Genomic DNA, 22,262 nt, shown 5'->3' with positions numbered 1-22,262 from the left:
CCGTTCAAAAACGAGAGTCAAAGTTTGCAACTTCATACCATTCACCATAATGAAGAAATCTTCTTTAACTCTAAGCCAATGAGATTATTAATATAAAAAAATCTGCTTAATAAGAATAGCTGTAAGACATTTAACATTTATGGCAATGGAAAATGGAACCTTACTTTTGTTGATGGTTCCAATAGATTTGGATTTGTATAATAACTACAACCGGGTTCAGCTAGAGAAAACCAACTTTTTATGCTCTACTGGTTTGCTGGCAGGTTGTTATCTAAAAAGGTAAGCAACAGAAGCTTGCCCCATGCACAGTGTTCTAGAATATTTACTATATTCTTAAATTATTTATAATATTCTGTATTGCAAAGAGTATGAGAATTTACAGACACTAGTAGAAAATGTCATTCTCAGAAACACACAGGGAAAACAACACAAATTGAGACATGAGCTGCAAGGTAGCTAAGGTAACCAGAGTTTATTAGTATTGTGGTATACTACACATGACTTTATCTATTTGTGCATTGATGGATGTACCATGGTTTTCTTCTGAGACTAAGGCACAGGCATTTGGCTAGAAGGAGCTTTTCTAGCTCCCCTTTGCATGGGTTCTGGTGGCCACCATCCTAGCCAGGCCAACAAGCTCTGCTGTTCATTGGGCCATGAGCCCTGGCTATGACCATCTTGGTAGCCCTCTGACGGATGCTCATCATCCCCCGCGAATCACCAAATTCGGTGTGGGTAGTGCTCTGCTTTTAAGGGACATGGACGCCACAACCTTCCCTTAGCTGCTGGCCACACTCCTCCTGGAGCAGGGTCCAGGCTTGGCGACAATAAGCCCAGCTGTTGTCTCCTGTTCAGCCCAAGCACAAATCCTCTGGCAGGATGACGGCTGGGCAGGCAGGCAGGTCCCCATCCCTGCTGACCTGGGTTGGTCCTGGCCCACCTACAGAACTTGCATTTCTTCCCACTGAACAGGAAGGAAATAATCAGTAAATTCCTTGGCCCTGTGTGGGAAAGCTTCAATACATACATTCTATAAATAAATAAATAAATAAATAAATAAATAAATAAATAAATAAATAAATAAATAAATAAATAAATAAATAAAGTGAATATATTTTTATCCTGCAAGCTTGTGCTGAATAGATTACAAACATTTGCTGTAGGGTATGATAGTGAATTAATCCTCTATATTAACCTCGTGAGACAGGTATTGTTATTGCCAAGTTACAGAAGAGGGGAAGGGCAGAAGCTCGAAAGAAGTGACTAGACACAGCATAGTTAAGGAAGGCTTAAAGTCAACCCCAATTTTCTTAATATCAAATTGCACCCCTCTTCCTAATGTTTCCCATTTCCAGTTAGAATCAAATATGCTTTATATTGAAAGAAAGGCTCAGATAAACTGGCTGCCAGAAGTATAAAAACAACCTTTCTAAATTCAAAACGCGATTTCAAACTGGAAGTGCATAAATATCCAAATGATTCTGTTGATTTGGAAATCTGTGGATGATAAAAACATTGCTGAAGCTTGTAAGAGCATTGCATGAATTTATGCAAACTCAATTTAAGTGTTTCCAGTTCCACTACGAAGGATTAATTAAATTCAATATAAATTATTTAAATTTGTCAAAGTCAGAAGAGTTGACTGTGTATTTCAGTCTCTTTAAAAGCAGGCATATATGAAATGGGAAAGTGGACATCTAGCATTTTTTCAGGCATCTAAAAATACCATTTGTAAAGCTAAGAAAAATTGCTTTTAGTGTGTTTTAAAACTACCTGGTCAGCAGTGGCTGGGAATAGTGCAGAGCCAATGCAGCTTGCTCACTGTGGCTGAGAATGGGCAAAGTTTGCAGGAGATGATCCCCACGCTGAGACTTTCAAGAGCCAATACACACTCATAGCAGAAAAATCTTTTCATCATGTATGGAAGCACAGCTCTACTCCAGTAACTCAACTGCAGCTTCTTTCATGTGTTATTTCACATTACCAACTTTCACTTTGGAAAAGAAATTGAAATTTTCTGCCTGACAGGTCTAAATTCAAACATGGGGTTTGCAAAAATCAGCCTACATAATTCCTAAATATCACGTTAATACCTTATATCTAAATATCACCGGTTCCAAGGATTCTTCAGATGTCCTAAGGTACAGTGGTCTGAACTGACCATATCGCTTTTTCAAGATTTCAGCAGGAGGTATTAGCTTTCCAACCAGACCTTCAGGAGCTAGCAGTGTACGAGTGCACACATATTTCATCTTACAGGTATATTGGCTTTCTAGGACTAATGAGAAAAAAAGCCTTGCAGTGCAAAATCCTGATTGCCACTGAAGAAAACAGAAAGTAATTGAATGCATGGAATGAAAACACCAAGGGGGAAACAGTAATTGCACAGAATACGACCACTGGTTTAAAGGAAGACTGTCAGTCATTTTGCGGCATCAACAGTACACAGTAGATGGTAAATTCTTCCACAGAATAAAACTTTCAGGACTAAATTTACAAACGTTATTGCTACCTTTATATCAGAAAAACATGAACAAAACTTGGGAAATATTACCAAGCACCTTTATAGAATCACTGAAATGAAGGAAGAACACTGAATTTACTCAATCTTAAATCAAGTTCCCAGATGCCCTAAAAATCAGAGAAACAGTTTTCTGCCTCCATAGGTTCTGCACTGCACAAAATCTGGGGAGAGTTGAGGATCTGAGTGTTACTTTTTGTGGTTATAAAGAACAGAAGCCCCCTTCCCTACCCATTTGTGTGGTTTCTCTGTGTAGGAGTGAATTTCTCCTGTAATAACAGCTTGTAAAATATGTATTTCCAAAACGTTTCTGCTCTGAAAGATCCATAAAACTAGGTATGATAGTATTCCATTCCATTTAATTCTGAAAGTCTCCCGTGACCTATTCACAGGTGACTCCACAACAAATGGATGAGAAAGGGTTTGAAAAGCATTGGTCCCTAAAAGTAGCTACTACTTTTGATAAAAAAGATAATAGTCTACAAAAAACTTCCAGCCAATACAAACTACAAAGATTTCCACTCTAAAAAGGCCTGTTCATAGCTCATTCCTCATACATTTATATATAATGATATATGGATATATATGGATTGATGACCAGTGTGATGACTGATTACTACTCAAATACTGAGTCAGAATGCAAGATTTACAGTACACTTGGCCGACAAGTATATAATTTTTCTAAATTTTATTGCATGGATATTATACCTTAAGAGCTAAAATTATTATGAAAATAACTTTTTTTCCAGGTTTAAATAGTTTTACTCTGTCTTCTGATACAGTAGCAAACCAGAATTTTCAACATGAACAGTATTTCAATTAAACAGCAACAATATCTTTATCAAAGACCCTAAAATCTGGCAAAGACAACCCTTAACACTCAGAAAAGAAATTCCACAAATTGAGCTACTGCTATAGCCTTCAGCTTCTTGATGCAAAAAATGTTTTAAGATATCAATATCATTCATTTGATTCTACTTTTATTTTCAACCTGTTGTGGAGAAAGAATGAATCTGAAAAAGCCAGAGTGAAACCATAACATCTGAAGAACATTTTCAACGTTTTTTTCCCCTGGGGATTTACACATTGCTTTCCCATTTCACTTCTTTGTGCCCTCTGACATTTAAAGGGCAATTTTAATGCTGTTTAAGAGTTAAGATGCTAATCTTGATGGCAAGGAATCTCTTACAAATCTTACGCTATCACTTAAATTAATGAAGGGTTAGCAAGCAGCAGGAGATTTTATTATGTTTTTCAGCAGTGGCCCATCAACAGAAAGAAAATGCTTCAAAAAGCACAACTCATTCAAAATCATTCCTTTCACTAACACAATCAGTCAGCATTCCAGCTGACATAAATAATTGCAAGGCATAATTCACTATTAAATTATTCTTGCACTGAATTAGAGTACCTCAATTTGTGTAGACAAGAGCTATGCCACCTTAAAACTGGTTGCAATAGCTGTGAATCAGTGCCCGCTGCTAACATCTTGATTGTATTGGGAGCAATTATGGTAAAATCTTTTGGGTTCTGTAGGAATCATAAAAAGAACAACTATATAGAGAGGTTTATGGTTTGGTTTTTTTTTTAGCTAGAGGTAGGTTTATGGTTGGCAATCCTTTTCGTGCCTTTCTCTATCTGAAAACGCCCTGAGTGAAGAGAGACAGTAGTGCTTCCCTAGCCCTTAGACTGCAGCCAGATCTGGACTGTAGTAACTCTTTTACGGTTATTATTACCTATATTGTATAATAATTTAGGGTTAGAAGATGATTAGCACATGCACTGAAACCAGAATGGGAATTTAATCAAGATGACCACTCTTCTACAATCTAGAATATTTGTATGGGAAGGGATGGAATTTTTCTTGCCCTTAAAGGAAAGTTTCAATGCATCTTGAAGTGAGGACAGGTAATCGGGAGCTCAGCCTAAGGTTGCAACTTCAGTAGGAGGTTCACTGTTTTCAGCCAGACCTTGTTTCATCAGCCCCAGAGTCAAAGGGACTGTTATATGAGCTCAGTGGTTCAGAAGCTGTTTCTCCTGGAAAAATAGAACACCACCCTTATCAAGTCTATGTGATCTGGTGTCATCGCATCTTGCCTTCTGCCACCTCGCTACATCTGTCAGCCATGGGGAGAAACAAAACTTCATGTAACCTACTGGAATTGAAAAGTTCAGACTATTCCTCTCTAAATGAGGAAACACTGATTACATGTTCTACGCATTTGTAGTATACTTCTATATTCTGCGATCTCATTTCAGAAACTGAGGGCAACAAGCTGGCATGCCACAAGGAAAGGCTGGGAGTGAATGCCAGAACTGCCTCAGAACCAGGGCAGTGTTCAGCCCCCTTGAGCACACCTTAGGATTCTTAATTTCATATATTTCAAGTAAATTGGCGATTCTCAGAACATCAGACATGAGCAAATCCCAGATTCCTGTGATTTTTTAAGAGAAGCACCAATCCAATACAGCTGTATTTTTTCTTTTATCATCATTATGTTCAGCCACAGTGATGGAGATCAAGTGCATTCCAGGTAAGTGTTGTGCTGATGCAAAGAGGCAATGATTAACCTGAGAAACAGTCACATTAAATTAAACATGAGTTTCACAACAATGAAATTATATACCTTGATTTAAAGCTGTCAGGTGGCATCAGTTCCAGTGTGTGCGCTGGTCCATACAGATTAACTACAAACAGCTTTACTGTTGGGTTTGTTTGACCTGCCTTTGAGAAAAAGGAAATAGGAGCTTAAAAGGCAATGAATCAGTGACAGCTAAATAAACTCACTCATTAACATAATTCAGTAGCTCTATAATTATGAGAAATTGTTAAAGTTTAACAATCTCAAATCTAAAAAAAATATTTTCACAGCTATATGAATTACACAGATAAAAATACGAAGAATTCATTGAGTAATTCTCTCACTGTCCTTTACTGATGGCAAACCTGCCTGAGCAGAGCAAGTGACCAATGTTAGAAGTGGTTTGGCCCAGTCAGCTGCAAAAATACAGCCAGTTCCTAAACCAGCAGCTAAATCCAGCCTCCAGCAAAGTCTTTTCCAGACACTATTACTCCTTCTTCCAAAAAGCTACACTACCTATATCTGGGATAGCATTCCTCCTCTTCCTTCTCCCCCAGCCTTCCTTCCCTGGCTTGATGAGTTGGAAATCTCTGTTTTTGGTCCTGATCAGGACCCAGCTGCTTTGGCAGGCCAGCTCTAAGAGAAACAAAACGCTTCTTGTTGCTAAAGGATAATAAAATGGCAGCTTGAGATATATATCCACTGGGAAGAGCCTAATAAATCCTGATGATCTACAGGGAAGTTGGACTTGTCCTTCTCCTGGTAACATGCCTTGTTACAGACCAATGTTCCTGAGATGAAGAGAAAGGACTGGAGACAGAGGACAAGGCTCTGCAGCGCTGAGAAGATGATGATACTAGTCCCAGATCCCTGTCCTAGCTATATCATATTCAAGCTTCTTGTTCACGTAAATCACAAGAGTCACACAACACAATTAGGACCCTTGGGATATGAAGGATGAAAAGAGTGTTTTTCAGTGGGGCTGACTTCTGTTTAATATTAGAATGATAAGGTACAATCACTGATTCTACAGATTTAATCATAAGAAACTACAAAGCTGCATATCTGGCTCCTCACAGGGGTATTTGGTAATGCAGAAGAGCTTGGCTGAAATACTATACATTCACATATTCCCCTTAGAAATTTGACTTAGCACAAAATATAGACAGTCTAAATGCTGTATTCAAATGTTTCTGAGTGATATGTGGGACAAGAAAGTGATATTTGTGTATTTTAACTTTAATTAACTAAATTAATTAACTAAATTAATGTTTAAAAAAGTTTTAAAAATTGATTTAATGAGACTCCTGGAATGTGTTTCTTTCATAAAACCTTTTACATTCACCTCAAAAGAAATGTGGTCACATACACGGAACTACATATCCTGCCCAAAAAGAAATCGAGCACTTTGAAACTGCATGCAAAGGATGGATAAACTAATAACCTGGAAGACAATATCGGTGCTGGAGCTCAGCACAAAAATGACAGCTAGGGAGGCACTGGGGGCAATTTTAGACATTATTCCTGTCTGGGCTGTTCTTTCACTTTCCAACACAAATCTGAAACCCCTTCTCTAAATCTGGAACTCAGTGATAGTTCTATTTTTTATATCTCTCTCTCTCTCTCTCTCTCTATATATATATATATATATATATATTTTATTTCCTCATTTTGATGGCCAGGAAAAGATTTTACTGTGGCTTAGCTTGTTCAGAGCCAGTCTGTCAGATTTATTAACAAAAGCAAAATTTGCTGAGATCTATGTAACTGCAATGAAACAAGCCCTGCGCTGTGCACACAGTGCATACAACTCCAGTGCAGTTGTGACAGTATCTTTTTTTTCCCTGCAGTCCTTTGAACATATTACTCTTCTCCCAGAAGTGGTGGATTGATTTTACCAAGCAATATATCAATCACGAAATTACTACAAATCAATTTGTCTGCTGCTCCCTCACCTGATAGTTTCTATCCAGCAAAAGGCATTACAGTCTACTGAAAAAAAAATGTTATTAATATTTCCTGAAAAACAACATAAACACAAGCAGCCTCTGTTAGTGCCTAGATCAGTCGGTCCATGTTGTTGAATACCATCACTGTGCAAGCAAGAGGAGGTGGGGGCTGCACTCTCACTCATCTTACCTTAGGATAAGGATACTGCTTTCCTTTTGGATAGATAGCTCCAGTAAACCGGGGAATCACCATGTTTGGTACCAGAGAGTCATTTATGGTCAGGAACGCCAGTCTTTCACCATCTGGAGACCACCAGTGGGCAACGTGGGAATGAAGAAGTTCCTCTGCAAAACCAGATCTCCTTAGGGTCCATAAAAATAACTATCACATACTTTCCAGCTCATTCAGTTGATGCTGATTTGTTCTTTCTGTATCTACTTGAAATGCATCTGTTGTAGTTTCAGTAATTTCACATTATCCTGGGTTGAATGTTTGGATAACAAGGCATATCAAAAGACCAAACTTTAACCATTTTCCCCAAATGAATACTTCACTGACATCAATAAATTATCTAAATGTGAAAGATGATTGTAACTGCCATATGTTTAGTTCCATTGCATTCCATTAGATGTGTTTAATTAATTTTTAAGTGCTTTGGACCATTTTAATATACAGGTTTTTTAGGATTGTCAATCTTCCAATATACCCGATTTGTCTGAGCTGTGACACCTGCCAACAGAAAGATCCTCACACAGCAATATTTAAATAATAATTTTTGGAGTACAATATTTTAGCTTTCTTGTCTCAGTCTAATGGTTAGCTTTAATTCTTCAAAACTTCAGCTTTTCTGCAATGTAACTTTTTGAAAATCCAAACAAAACTTTATGTTTTTATGCAAATTCTATTTGACCTCCCAGCCAGAGTAATTCTCAAAAATGTCCTGCAATGTTTTCTTATATTTATTATCATTATATTTCATATTAGAAAGAAACGAAACATTAACAACCACAGAAGCAACACCCAAACTCCTGGAATCCCAGTAAAGTGAGCTCCTAACCAATTCCAGATTCACCCTGTGCAAGTATTCTGTCTTACACTCATTAGAAACTCTTTTTCAATGCGTGTTCGAACTGCTGACTTGTTTGGTGAGCATTTTGTATTTTAATTTGAAGAATTTGGCTGGAAAACTAATTGACTGCATACCTAATTTAAGAGCATACCCAAAACTACTTAAATTGTCAATGGAGACTCTCCAAGAAGCTAATCAAATTCTGAAAGTTTTGAAGCGGCTTAATGGGTTGCATGATCTAAGGTTAGGTGCAACGAACCTGGGGTCTGTATTAAAAGTCATATATTCTGGGTCATGCTTCTCTCCCTGGCTGGATAACTAAAATCTTTTACACAGGAGAATGACAGAGAATGAATAGTGAATATCAGATAGCACAAATCACAACTGTATTGGTTTTGAAATATTACTGTTTGCATTAAAACAAGGTTATCCACACAAAGAAAAGCTATTCCCAAATGCTTGTGTAAGGTAAAATGCTAAACGCAAACTCATGCAAATGACAGAAGAAAACAAATGAGGTTGAAAGGAGGAACAGTTCCCAATTCAACTGAAAAATCTCTTAACTTCATCTAGACAATATTCAGCCTCCTCAGCTTCTGACGCTATTAAAAATGGTACTGAATGTAGAAGACTGGTCTAAATCAAACAGTGGTTGATGGGAAAGAAGCAGTACGTTCATCCATGCCAAGAGACACTGACTGTGGTCCTCCAACTGGTAGAGGCAGAATTCCCTTTTAACCTCACTTTAATTACATATATTATGGAGAAGAGCCCACTGCCTGCATCCCTGTGAACCAGGAGAATTCTCTGTATGTTGGGAAATGCAACAGCTGTTTGGGCCAGTGATTAAAAAACTCAGAAAAGAATGGGCAAAATCACTTAAGGAAGGCTTTAGGACACGCATCAGTAGGAAACTTTGGGATGTGTATCACTGCAGAAACTTTCCAGTCCCAGACTGGACACTTTTTGTGTTTCCTTCTCATGACAAAGGTATGCGTACAGCTGAAGAGACAGGGAATAAGAAGAACAAAGTGAGGCTTTAACTGACGTGGCAGTATAAGATATTTGGACAAATACGCCTGGCTTCCTTTTCAAAAAAGAAGTAGCAACCTCCCGGACTTCTTGAAAATCAGCCCTGTATGAGGCTTATGTATCCATGTGTTCACAGGCATATGAGGAAGCCTGTTGTGTTTTGTTGTCAGCTAAAGAAGTTCTATGAAGCTTTAAAACCTTTCAGTCCCCAAATATCAATTAATAAAGTCTGTCTATGTGAAGGATGGGCATACACAGAGAAGCCGGAGCATAACCCCAGACAAGCATCCTTGCCATTATTGTCCTAGTTGCTCCTACCCTTTCCAGGTTACCCCATTTGCTTTTCCTGTTCATCGTGAAGTATTTGCAGCTTAAAGGAAAAATCATTTGTTTTAACAACAGCATTGTTGATCTTTAAAATAAATGAAGTTAAAAAAAATCCACATCATCCTCTTCCAGATACTGAGATACACAGGTAAACTTAAATATAAAATAAAAAGCATATTGGCATGTTTCAAATAAAAGAGATTAGTTTTGATTCTTTTTAGTTCCTAAATGTAGATGTCATGAATGCAGAGGTTCAAATCATATAAATACCCTGACATTTCTTCCATTAAAATATGTCTTAAACTTCGATCTGTATAATTCTTAAATGGGATGTACTCCATCCCTTCCAGACAGCTCCAATAAAACACCTAGCAAATACCAGAACTGATCTGTTGCACTAGGTAACCTTTTGTGGTCCCTCCCAAATGGAATTATTCTAAGATATCTTCCTTTGCAGACTAGGAAGGGATGTTTTTTTAAAGAATCTCATGTCACATTTTGTTCTGTGGAGCAGAGCTGGATAATGATCCTTCACGATATGCCACTCACTGCAGCTTCACGCTGCATATGAAAGAGAAGAGAAACACGGGCTGCCCTCTTCTGAACAGGTGTCCTCAAAATGCTTGCAGAATTGGAGCCACAATTGCCTTGTTGCATCCATGACTGTGACCCTTACTAACTTCACTTTGTTTCAGCAAAAACTTGATATACCATATCAACTTCAATGAGCTACATATGCTTCAATTCCTCAATTTGCATGAAGTCACATGAGATTTGAAGAATACAAAGTGCATATAAAATGATATGCCATTCCAAAGATTTCCTTAGTCGCCAAGTTTTTAAATGTGCCAACATATTAAAATATTTCAACACATTAATAGAAACCTTAGAAGTGGGTAATTATCAGACATAGGCATTTATGTGGCTAAGGGATGCAAACTACCATTCTAATGTCAGAGTTTACCTGGGCAGAGAAATGAAAAATAAACATAAAAAAATCAATAAAAAGAGTGAGCTACCTGCTTATAACAACTGAAATGCCAAGAGGCATGGATAGATCAGTTCTAAGGGCCCCGCTGAAGATCACTGCTATATGGTGTAACATTATTCCTAAAAAACACTGCCCTGCAAAACTCCACATACAAGAAGTTATATTCTTCAGGTAACTGAGTATTTAATACTAAACTATTTATCCATAAAATTTGACTCATAGAAGGAATAACTGAAATGTGTACTAAATTTAAGCTCTTGTACCAAGCTGGATAATCTGCTTCCATTTTTAAAAATTATTTATTATTATTTTAAAAGCATTACTGATACAGAGGGAAACATTCTGTGTTACTATGCAGACGGAGGCTTCAGAAGCCAAAGGATATCACAGGTTGAGCTTGTCCTCCACTCTGTTTTGGCACTGCCTGCCAGCAACAGCCAGTTTTCCATCAGTCCAGCCCAGGTTGATTTAAGCAAAAGTAGTGGCCACTGCTGAGGTAACAGCACAACACTTTTAGATCTTGCTAAAACACTGATGTTTTCTTTAAAGTCAAGCACAATGTTATGGCCTGGCTTGAGGGGCTGGATCACGCTAAAGCACAGCAAAACCAACGCTGAGGCTGAAGGAGAGACACTGGTAAAAATCGGTGAGGCACCAGGCAGTATCATCTTTGATCACCTTTCACTGTGTATCAAGCAGTAAAAAAGAAAACGTAGCCAAATCTGCTTCTATGCTACGATTATTCCGTGCCCTCTTCTATTAGAACGCTTTAACTGTAAGCAGATCAGCACTTGGTTCACAAAAGCAAACTTGAGTCCTTCCCTTCCTCAGCTGCATTGTAAACCCAGAATAGCTCCAGAGGTATGAATGGAGTTATTCTAGATAAGCAAAACATACAGGGTGTTTAGTTTTATTTGAAGAGCTCTGTTTGAAATGCCAGCCTCATGGAAGTTGGCAGTAAAATTCCACATCAAGATTTCACTACTGTAGCATTTTTTACAAGCTACCTAGTCTTCATAATGCATTTGATGCATTCTAGTTGAAAACAAATCCTTCTTTCTCAGAAAATATTGTTATATGCAAAGCAGCAGTCAATACAAAGTGTGAATAGATACAAAGGCAATCTTGCAAGAAAATGAGAAGGCACAGAAGAAAAAACTACCTTAGACACCATTCTCTGAAATGAATAGATTTGTGCTGTTGGGTCTGTACAAGAGCTTCTCCTCTGTTTTAATAAACAGATATGTTTGTCTGGCTTACCTTCATATAACCAGTCTGCAATTCCATTAAAAATAATTCCTTCTTTTCCTGAAGATGTCAGGCGCAATGAGCTACTCTTTACACCAGGCTGATAGTAGATGTTATTTTCAAAAATATAAATCTGGATGAGGTAAGAGGGAAGGAGAGAAAAAAAAACATTTTGGTAGATATAAATGAATGTTCAGCTGTGAATAATTTCCTCAGGCTCAGAACAGTCTACAGAATAATTCAGCGTGAGTTTTCACCAACACTGGTTTCATATTTCTTTTTATTATCAATTTGGACAAACTAAGCAAACTCTTAATACTTATGCAAAGCCAAATTCTTCCTTTGAAATTGTCTTCCCAGTTGAAATGTTTCAATTGACTTTAAGAAATATTATTACATTCCTCAGAATCGCACAGGAGACAAATTTTATAACAGTTGAATAGACAGAGAAATTCTCCGTTAATTCCACTCTGTCTAATAAAATAATCTGTTTTTCTAGCTGTGAAATTAGACACACTTCTGCAAGTACATACAGCACAGTACATATATCGTAAATGTAAGTCAGAGCTTTCTATCATTGTGTGATAACTTACTGGAAAAGCAAAAATAAACAGCAGACTGCTGTTAACTTCTCTCAGCTTGCTGACACTATGTTTGACTCTGACACACATTTTACCCCAAGCGTATTATATAGATGCTCTTTATTTTCAAGTGTGGGCTCCTCCTTCTCTTCCTGAGAGCAGCAGACTAGACAGACAGACCTTTCCTCCTTCACTGCCGCTTCTCAGCCTTGTCTGCTTTCCTGTCCCTGCTCGCTTTGTTGCAAAGGTTTTCAAGTTCACCCTTTTTGTGCAGCTGAGCTCCAGGCTCCATGACAAAATACAATAAAGGAAAGACAAAGTCCAACCCCTCTCCCCTGCCCCACCTCCAAAAAAAAAGGACCACAGAGTAGGATGGGGATGGCAAAAAGGACAGGAGACAAATACAGTGATGATGAGGAAAGTTTGTGACATGGAAATTCTTGCATACTCAGACACACACCACAACAGGCTATATGTCTGCCTTTTCTCCTATCAGCCAGGAGACCCTCAAGCACTTCCATGCAACACAATTTAGGTATGTGCTGTCCCACAGGTGTTAAAAAGAAGAACACAGCTATTAGCTTTTCCTGTAACAATGCTCTTGATCCTTTTTGTCTCTACTCCTGCACTCCTTGTTTTCCTGAGTTGTCAATGCCTGTGACTAGACTTGTATTTGAGCTGTCATTTTCTCAGAGTTGTAGACTTTTTCTTTGCTTTATTACTAAATTACAATGACCACATGTGCGCTTGTACAGCTTAGCAATGGAATCAACCTAATACCAATATTACACACCAAACTTGTTTCACATTAAGAAAATACATCTAAGAGCATTAGAGAAACAACACACATTAGAAATTTCTGTTCCGCAATTTCATAAATGTACACTGATATACAGAGTCTCAGGGACTGCTGCCATGAAGTAAATATATTTCCACCAAAGAGCATTTTAAAAGCCTAGTCATTTATCATTCTCGCATACGTCTATGATAAACGACTTATGGGAAAATACTACCCAGAGAGCAAAGTATTATTGTCACTATTACTGCTGTTCTCTTTGCTTCTAAATTACCATCTGAAACAGATTTCCCTGTAAGTCCCCAAGCTAATGCCATTTCTTGATTTTTAACAGTAGGCACCTCATGATTCCTGCTGCATAAAGCAATAAAGCTGAGTTTTGTTCATACCATGAGCAATGCAATGATTTTCACCATTACTGAGAATCAAGGGTGACTTGGAACAAAGTACTTTTTGGTCAGAAATTCAAAACTGAGCATTAAGTTAAAACCTGAAGTAAAAATAGTTGATCCAGTTTGAATAATCCGAAATGTACTGATCAGTAATTACATTTACAGTTTTATAAATAACATTTGATACCATTAAGAATTTATGGGAATGTGACATATGACCCAGCATTAACACCAAAAGAAAACAAGGATTAGAGAAAGATGGACATAGCAATCTTTTGAAATATTGACAAATACTTCTTGTTAATATATATTTCCACAGTAAAAATGTACATTTTTTTGTAAGTTAAAAGAAACAGATACAAGTAATAACAAGGCTTGGCTAACTGCTTAACCAAGAAAAATAAATAATTTAGTCAAATACTTGCTATTTAAACGAACTAAAAATATTCCTATCAGCCTAAATTACAGATGTCATAAGCAGTGGGAACCAGACTGTTGCTGAGTAAGGAGTGATTTCTTACAGTTGACAATCTCTTATATAAAAAGCTCCTTCCAGGAGATTAAAAAAAAAAAAAAAGCCTACTTGATCAAATTATTCTATTTAATTTAAGCTTCTTTAATTAAATGAGTTCAATCTAATTCATTTTTGAAGATCAGAAGCATTGTTTTTGCTTCTCTCCCACCTTTTCAGGCCGTTTTTATTTTTAATGGTGAAGATACCCATAGTGTCTAGTCTCTGCAATGAAAAGCTTGCGTTTAAAGCCGCCATTGTCAGATGAAGTGCAGGATTAAGAACTACTTGTTTTATGACTGAACCATGAAAAGGTCTTTAATCCTGTTATTACTATTAGCAGGCATTGCTAATTCCATTTGACACATTGCAAATAAGTAAATATCTCAGAAGGAATACTCACTGTTGTGCCACTGATTGTTGCCTTCCTTGGCTTTATTCCCCATTCATTTCATAAAGCGGCTTTGTTTCCATCCTCAAACAGTTCTCAGCCACGCTCTGAACATCCCCACAATCCTCTTAGTCTACTTTGTCACCGAAATTTCCCCTCTCTCCTCATCACTCTTGGGATGTGTTCTTTCACTTCTGAAAGCTACCCCAATGAATAATATTTCTTCTAACATATGGATTGGGACCTTTTAAACTTCTTGAAAAACTTCAAAGCCACCCAGTGGCTCTCTCCCTAGCAAGCCTCAAGCTCACAGCATACTTGAATGTATCATTAAAAATGATGAATTTATGTTCCTTCGCAAAACATTTTATGCAATACAATCATTTGTGTTCCTCCACGTAACTAAACACCATGTAAATGTACAACGATTTAGGGTTGGTGCACTGGCAAATATTGCTCTGCACCGCCTGAAGCATTTGGAAAGATCAATAAGCTTGCGCTTGAGGCTGTAAAAGCATCTTGGAAAGATTCACCGTTATGGTTAGTCATTTCATCTCATCTGGAAGTTTGAGCATTTGTTATATTTCAGGAGGTGCCATTTTCCACATAAAGCCCACAACCTGCTGTTTGTATTGATAGGAACCGCTTTGGGCACATGTCCTGCACTGATCCTCCCTAAGCCCTGTAGCCAGGACTGCATTCCTGACCATGCCAAAGTGCTCATCTCTAATTAACTCCTTCAACTCTTGGAAATATGGACCTGAAGTTAAAATGTTGATTTCTGCAGCAAAACAGGCAGCAGAGTTATAATAGGAGTGACAACATTATCGTGAAAGCCACTCGTGGTGGCCTGAGAGGCTCTTTGCTTTGCTCTCTGTAAATCCAAGCTGTGGATTCAATTAAGTGCAAGTACTTTGTGTAGTCATGAAAGCCAATCTCCCATCTTCCATTACTGCCTGAGCGACAGAGCCAAGAAAGATGTTTCTACAAGGCATACTCATCGTGAACTCTTCTTCCCAGTATAATATTGATATGGTACAAATATACCTCATATAATAACTCTGAAAACACTGATATCTTAACAGATCACCACCTGAAATTAATTTTGTTCACAAGATTGTGACTACATCTTGCTCATCTTTGTCCAGTGTTTGCACACCCAACACTGACCTGCAGCCAAGTGTCTTGGCTTTGTGTCCCCCTAAAAAAGCTGTGACCACAGAATCATTTCAGTTGGAAGAGACCCTCAGGATCATTGAATCCAACCACAACCTAACTCTAGCACTAAAAGCATGTCCATAAGAACTTAGTCTAAACGCCTTTTAAACCCCTCCACGGATGGGGACTCCACCACTGCCCTGGGCAGCCTGTTCCAATGCCTGACAACCCTTTCCAGGAATAATTTTTTCCTGATATCCAATCTAAACCACCTCTGGCACAACTTAAGGCCATTTCCTCTTGTTCTATCACTTGCTACTTGGGAGAAGAGACCAACCCCCTCCATACTACAACCTCCTTTCAGGTAGTTGTAGACAGTGATAAGGCCTCCCCTCAGCCTCCTGTTCTCCAGGCTGAACAGCCCCAGTTCCCTCAGCTGCTCCTCATCATACTTGTGCTCCAGGCCCCTCACCAGCTTCATCCAGAAGCAGCATGTGCCCAACTATGGTTTTACCAGAGAACACTGAACTGGGCTTTTTCTCCCCAGTTGGTCCTCAGCTCTTGTTTGCCTGCTGTGGCCACAACACCACTCCATGCTCCTTTGTATATTGTGTTTTTGGCAATGTCACATAAACCAAAAATTTCCCTTGCCAGTCTATCTCCACTCAGGTATTTGGGACCAAGTAAACAGGCTTTTCTTAGGATACACTTCAGGCTAATTATTACATCATGAGTACAAAAATGTTGATTGCAAGTACTGAATCTTCCAATACTGGTAAAAGAGGAGTTGCTAACTCAGTATCAGACAAGTATTCTCATGAATACATCAGCAGCATTATGCCCAATATGCTTTCACAACTTTCAGGCATGATGATAAGAAAATAAATTGAAAAGGGCACAAAGTGGAACCAAGCTATGCTATCTTATATGAAAACTATTATTATGCACTTTTTAACCTCTTCTCTTCACCACCTACTTCCCAAGTATTTTTAAAATATTTAAAATTAATTATTAGTTAAGATCATTTGCTAATAATGCTGTAAATAGGGATAAATATCAGAATCTATGGCCTTCAAAATTATTTGACTTTTTGTTTTCTTAGAGATGTTGCACAGCTAGTTATATCAAGCCTTAAACCAAATGAAGAAAAAGCCACACCATTTCTTTAATTAAGTACTTTTCAATTAATGAAAGAAAACTGCAAGAATTTTTTTGATTAATGAGAGGTAAGTTGTTGATAATGACCACAATTATTTTAACTGATAGTGAAGAATTTGAGGCTCTGCTTGGACTAATATTCTACCTACAGTACTAATCCTTCCCCTTCTTCCATATTGGTCAGCCTCTAAACTATTTTTTCATAAACCTCCTTCTAAATTAATTTCTTCCACAACACTTATTTATTGTTTGCAACATGTTTCACAATTGCATGATCTTATTTCAGGCTGAGGTCTTATGCAGAGCACCCAGTCCGAGCAGCGAGTTCCAGATGGCAGACATCTGTGACAACACAGAGACATCTAATCCCACAGCTGACTGGCAAACCTGGTGTCGATAGCTGGAGAGGGCCCCTGTGTGTCTTTAATAATTTCAAACACTACAAGCAGAGAAAAGCCACTAAATTACAGAAAAAATACTCTACTTTTTCCCTTTAGGTGCTCCGCTGAAGCTTTTTCCATGAGCATGTCCACACTTAATCACTCCTCTGATTGCAGGGTAGCACATCACCAACAGCTGAAGCTTTTTACTCACCAACTGGGCAGCAGCAGTTTGCCTGGAGCTGTGTGGAGGTCACCATGTGATCGCTCACCCAGTACACCAGCAATGAGCGTGGGTGAACAAGGGCTTTGGGCTCTGCCAAAGCAGGGCCAGGTTCTCCATCAGAGGCTGGTTAGCCCTGGCAGTGGAGACAGAGTCACCAGCAGATGTTTCCATGTGTCCTATAAATTCATCCACACACCAAAGCTCAGACTTGTATCCAAAAGCTCAGTTTTCTTTAGGTGGAAGAGAAATAGAGCTGCAGCCCTTGCTGACAAAACCTTCCCCGGGACCAGTCATCAGTCTCACTTGAAGAGAAAAGCTACCAAACTGAGAGAGGTAAATTTCTCTCAAACCTGATGATAAGGTAGACTTAACCATCTAGCATTAGTCCTTTCTCTGCCTTACACATACATAAACTTATTTTCATATGAATATAATGGCAACTTGTTGCATGGTAAGCTATGTTATTATTATACAAACACTGACCATATGGGTGTAAGGTATTGCCACTGCTGTTCCCCAATATAAGACAGAACCACCTTGAGTCTAGAAGCAACATTACTCACTCATGTCATGCTTCCCTCAAGCTGAAGGTACATCTTCCCACTCTGTACCACAACCAGGTACTTGCTGGCCTGGGTCACACTTCTTAGTGGAGTGTGGCCACAGTTTAAAAGCCATGAGAAAGTAACACTGTCCTATAGGGCACAAATTTGCAGATCCCCAGTCTAGTATTTCCACATTACTTGATGTGAAATAATAGCAGAACTCACTAACAAATAACACAGAAGAAAATGAGTTAGCACAGTCTTTCAAATTGTCTTGAGATTTATCATAGGGAAAAATTGGATGCCTATCCCATAATGGTTAATATATCAGGGACTTATATTCCTTACTTAATGAGTGAATCTTTCTAATTAATCCTCCAGAGTTTGAACATGGCAGATTTGTTTGACTTCCTGATTGATACCACAAGTAAAAATAGATTTTACCATCAATAATAATAGAACTACATAATGCAAGCTGCAGATATCAGTGGGCTTTGTAGCCACAATTTACCCTTACAAAAGTTTTAATAGCTCCTGATATTAATTTTTCATGATAAAAAGATAATGTCCAGAATCCAGCATCTTGTCTTGAAGGAAAGAAACTCTAAAGCTACTGGGCAAATACAGCTGGAAAGGAAACAAAAAAGGCATCTGTACCAATATACTTCTGGTGAAAAAATACATCTGTACAACAAGCACTGGTTTCTTCCAGTGTAGGTGAGTGTCCCACCTATGAACTGAGGAAATCGTCACATACTTCATTCCACAGACTCTCTGATCAACAAATACATGAACAACTATTCCAACTTGGAACAACTTCAGCACTTGCACTTAATACCCTAGAGAAGATGACAGTCTTCCTTACCTTTCATAGAGACAATAGGAGCTACAACAAGACTATGGCATTTCAGACAATGCCCAGAAGGAGACCTTCAGACATTTGGGAAATGCTGCTGCCTGCAGAACTCCGGCAGTGACCACTCAACTGCACTTTTTGCTCTATACAGAGGGGTAAGTAGCAGTTTTACTGACAGAGAAGCCTCTATGGTCCTGTGCAGTAGTCTGGCTAATCATCCGACTCCACCACCCTCATGGTTGACAGCTACATCTCAGCATAGGATCTATCAGACTTCTTCATTTCCTAAGCATATGGCAAAATTCCATCCCTTCTTCTTGCAAGACTGCCAGCTAATTAGTTAGATAATTAATTCTTCAAAAGCTTCAAGATGTTTTTCCATCTGGGCTCACCTCTTCCCATTTGTTCTGTCTCCTGTCTTACCATACATTAACCAGGGCCAAATTCAATTGCCCTTAGTTAGATCAGTCACTAAAATTTCCAGATGAAATATGTTCCCCTGCTAACAACTGTTAATACAAATAACATCAGCTATTCACTAGACAGACAGAAGTAAAATAAAAAATACTTTCTTAGTCACTCAGCAAATTTTGTACATTGCTCTTCAGAGACGAAACCATGACTTCTTCAGTTCCAGGTATGAAACCAGGTTGGCACAACACTGACTATTTTACCGCTAAACCTCATACTAGGAAGGAAAGATCCCATGACACAAGCAGCAGCTGTATTTCTCCTAGTCCTGAGTTCATGTTGGGGCATGTGGTGGAACAAAACACACAGCATTGAGGGAATGAGATTTACTTGTTACACCATCTAGACCACAGCTAAAGGAGCACAATACGTAAGCACAGTTTAAATAGCTTTCATATAGCCAGTTTCACCAGCAGTTAACTAGAAGTTAAAACCCAAAGATACTGGCACAGAGAGCCCACACACGTTATGAGGAAAAACTAGCTTGAAACTAAATAGATGATCAAAACTTGCTTGGTGGTGTTTATATTGTATGGCCATATATATACAACATGCATATTATATATATCCAAAGAGCCAGTGTTTGTTTCCTTAACGAGCTGCTCCATATGCAAAGTTCAGTGCAAGTAAGTGATCTTAACAAATAAATATGTTGTATCATAAATGTAATCATTTATTTAAAAAATATTACGTGATTTTTAGAAAAAAAAAACAGTTTCAAATCCTTTCTGTTTTGGTCCCAGTTATGGAAAATGCAGATATCTATGCACTTCATTTGATTTGTAAATAACGTTTAAACTAACTCTGGATTACAGGAATAAATTAAAATCAAACCCCTGTAACCACATGGAAACCATTTGTTTGTGTGTTTTCAACACTTGCTGTCAAGATAACAAGTTTGATTTTCACTTAAGTACTTAACATATTTGTTACCACTTTCTGCTTCACAGATCTGAAAAATTATACAAATAGCTTCACTTCAGAAACTTACAAGTATTTTTTATCACTGTAAGGAATACTGCAAATCAGCCACTGCATTCGTCAGTGTATTATCATTACAAATAAATACCTGGCTTGGCATCTTCCCTACCGCTGTTCGGCATACGCCAAAGCTCTGATAGACACATTTTTTCTCACAGAGCCATCAATTATGATAATCATAGTCACAGTGTAATGTCTGTTCTCTTCTTCAAGTCCAAACGGAACAAACATTTTCTTTTCATCTACGATTTCACTTACTATACCCCTGGGACTTACAGATTTAAATTGAGATTGCCAGATCATTATTATACCCACTGATACAGAAGATGAGTACCCCTTTCTGGCTTTTTCCCTTGCCAAAATCTCATTTAGTTGAAGCAGCTTACCACTGAAGAACAAAATGTACTTAAGATTACATGTTTTGTGTGTCGATGCAACAACAGTATAACTGTTACCTTTTTCCTCTCACAGAAAAAAAAAAATGCTCATTTTGGGAAGTAGACACTTTCAAATAATATCATCCAGAAGAATTGCATATACAGAGTTATATAGGAAGAGTTGTTTATTATACCCAGTTATAAGTTTCACGATGGCAATCCAAACCTCCTGGTCTCTATCAAAACTCCTCTGTGGCTAAGAGCCACAGGGCACATGCTGCAGCGAGCCACAGAAATCCTTCAGCTCTCCATTTGGTTGCAGGGAAGAGGTGGATTTTCCCATGTTCTCGGATCAACCAGTGTTTTGATGTCATTTGGCTTGTTTTTACCTACAGCTTGAGACTCAACACCCATCTTCAGCAGAACTCTACTGAAAAAAGTGCTGTCACAGGGGTCACTCATGGGCTGCATGCTTGGTGAGGATGATGGGTACACCACCAATCTTCCTCTGACAGTGCTCTATACATGGGTGTTTCCAAGTTAGGTGTTGATTTAGTGTTCCATACATGCAAATGTGAGATCTGTTGTGTTCAAAGTCACATGGACAAACCATATTTCTACGGGGTATTTTGAAAAAGTGGCAAGATAAAGGGTCAGTATATTGCCCACAGTAATAAGCTGTGGAGGAAGCTCCATGGTAACAAACCGGGACACTCACATACTGACAGGCAAGTACAATGCAAGGTGACAAAGTATCACCAAAACAGATATAATGCATTTCACTGGTGTGACTGATTATTCTGCTGATGTCTTTCTTACAGGTCCTGCAGCGATCTCCATACCCAAAGAGAATTACTGTATTTTGGATAATATAAAACATAGAAAAGTGGCTTATAAAACTTTTATAGGTGTCAGTTTTGGATAGTTAGCATATTCATTAGTGTCTTTGTCAGTTACAATTATGCACACTTTTTCCACATTTTTTTTTCACATCTTGTAAATTTTCTATCCAGATCACCTATGTTACAGGATGACAATTTCAAGGGAAGTTTTATGGAATGCTACGGCAAAGCAGCAGTTTGATACAGTTTGCAACAAAGCTGCTTTGTAAGTTTCCAGTAGTGCAGAACTGCGCTGATCTTCTCTTTGCAGATTTTATTCTTTTGGAGCTCAATCGATACAGGTATAAAATTTTCAGAGGTGTGCAGCTCTGACTTGCTCCAGCTCTTACTCCTTAGTTCCACGTGCACCACAGATCACTAAATTATGCAGGTACTGGGCACAGCAGGTACCATCAGCTAAGCAAAGCGTGGCCATAGACGAAAATCTACCCATTATGATCTGTGTTTCAAAATCATAAGACACATTGCAAATGAGTCAGAAAACAAATAATAGATAATAACAAAATTATTATAATTGTAAGCAATAATAACTACATTCTCTCTTAAAGGTACCAATTTTCTAAAGATTGTGATTGACCTAGGCAGGAATTTTCTCAGGGGAAGCTTTCAAACCTTTTGATTATGTTGTAACAAAAGCAGAGGGGAAGTAGGTGTTGATCAGGATGAAACACGGAGACCTCAAAACACATATATCCCCATGTCATACGGTGCCTTTTTTATTTTTTGTCAGTCACAATATGTTAATTTTATTTTTGCAGTCATCAAGCTGCCAGACATAGCACGAACAGCAGAACAGAGCACTGAAGCACCACTTTGC

At 38.2% G+C, this 22,262-nt stretch overlaps 1 protein-coding gene across 2 annotated transcripts in view; it reads right to left on the bottom strand.

Moving 5' to 3' along the window:
- The window catches only part of DPP10 (dipeptidyl peptidase like 10), a 495,948-nt gene that overhangs the window by 40,388 nt on the left and 433,298 nt on the right, over positions 1-22,262 (bottom strand). For both annotated transcript variants that reach the window (XM_065070392.1, XM_065070391.1), the window contains exons 8-10: positions 11,733-11,853; positions 7,243-7,397; positions 5,149-5,246 (exon numbers count right to left, since the gene is read on the bottom strand). In XM_065070392.1, coding sequence (XP_064926464.1) covers positions 5,149-5,246; positions 7,243-7,397; positions 11,733-11,853 — 374 coding nt within the window. The remainder of the gene's footprint in view (positions 1-5,148; positions 5,247-7,242; positions 7,398-11,732; positions 11,854-22,262) is intronic.

This window comes from Columba livia, chromosome 7 (assembly GCF_036013475.1).
Source record: "Columba livia isolate bColLiv1 breed racing homer chromosome 7, bColLiv1.pat.W.v2, whole genome shotgun sequence".
Lineage (NCBI taxonomy): Eukaryota > Metazoa > Chordata > Aves > Columbiformes > Columbidae > Columba > Columba livia.
Note: the sequence above shows the minus strand (reverse complement) of the source record. Positions and strands in the feature narration are given on the sequence as shown.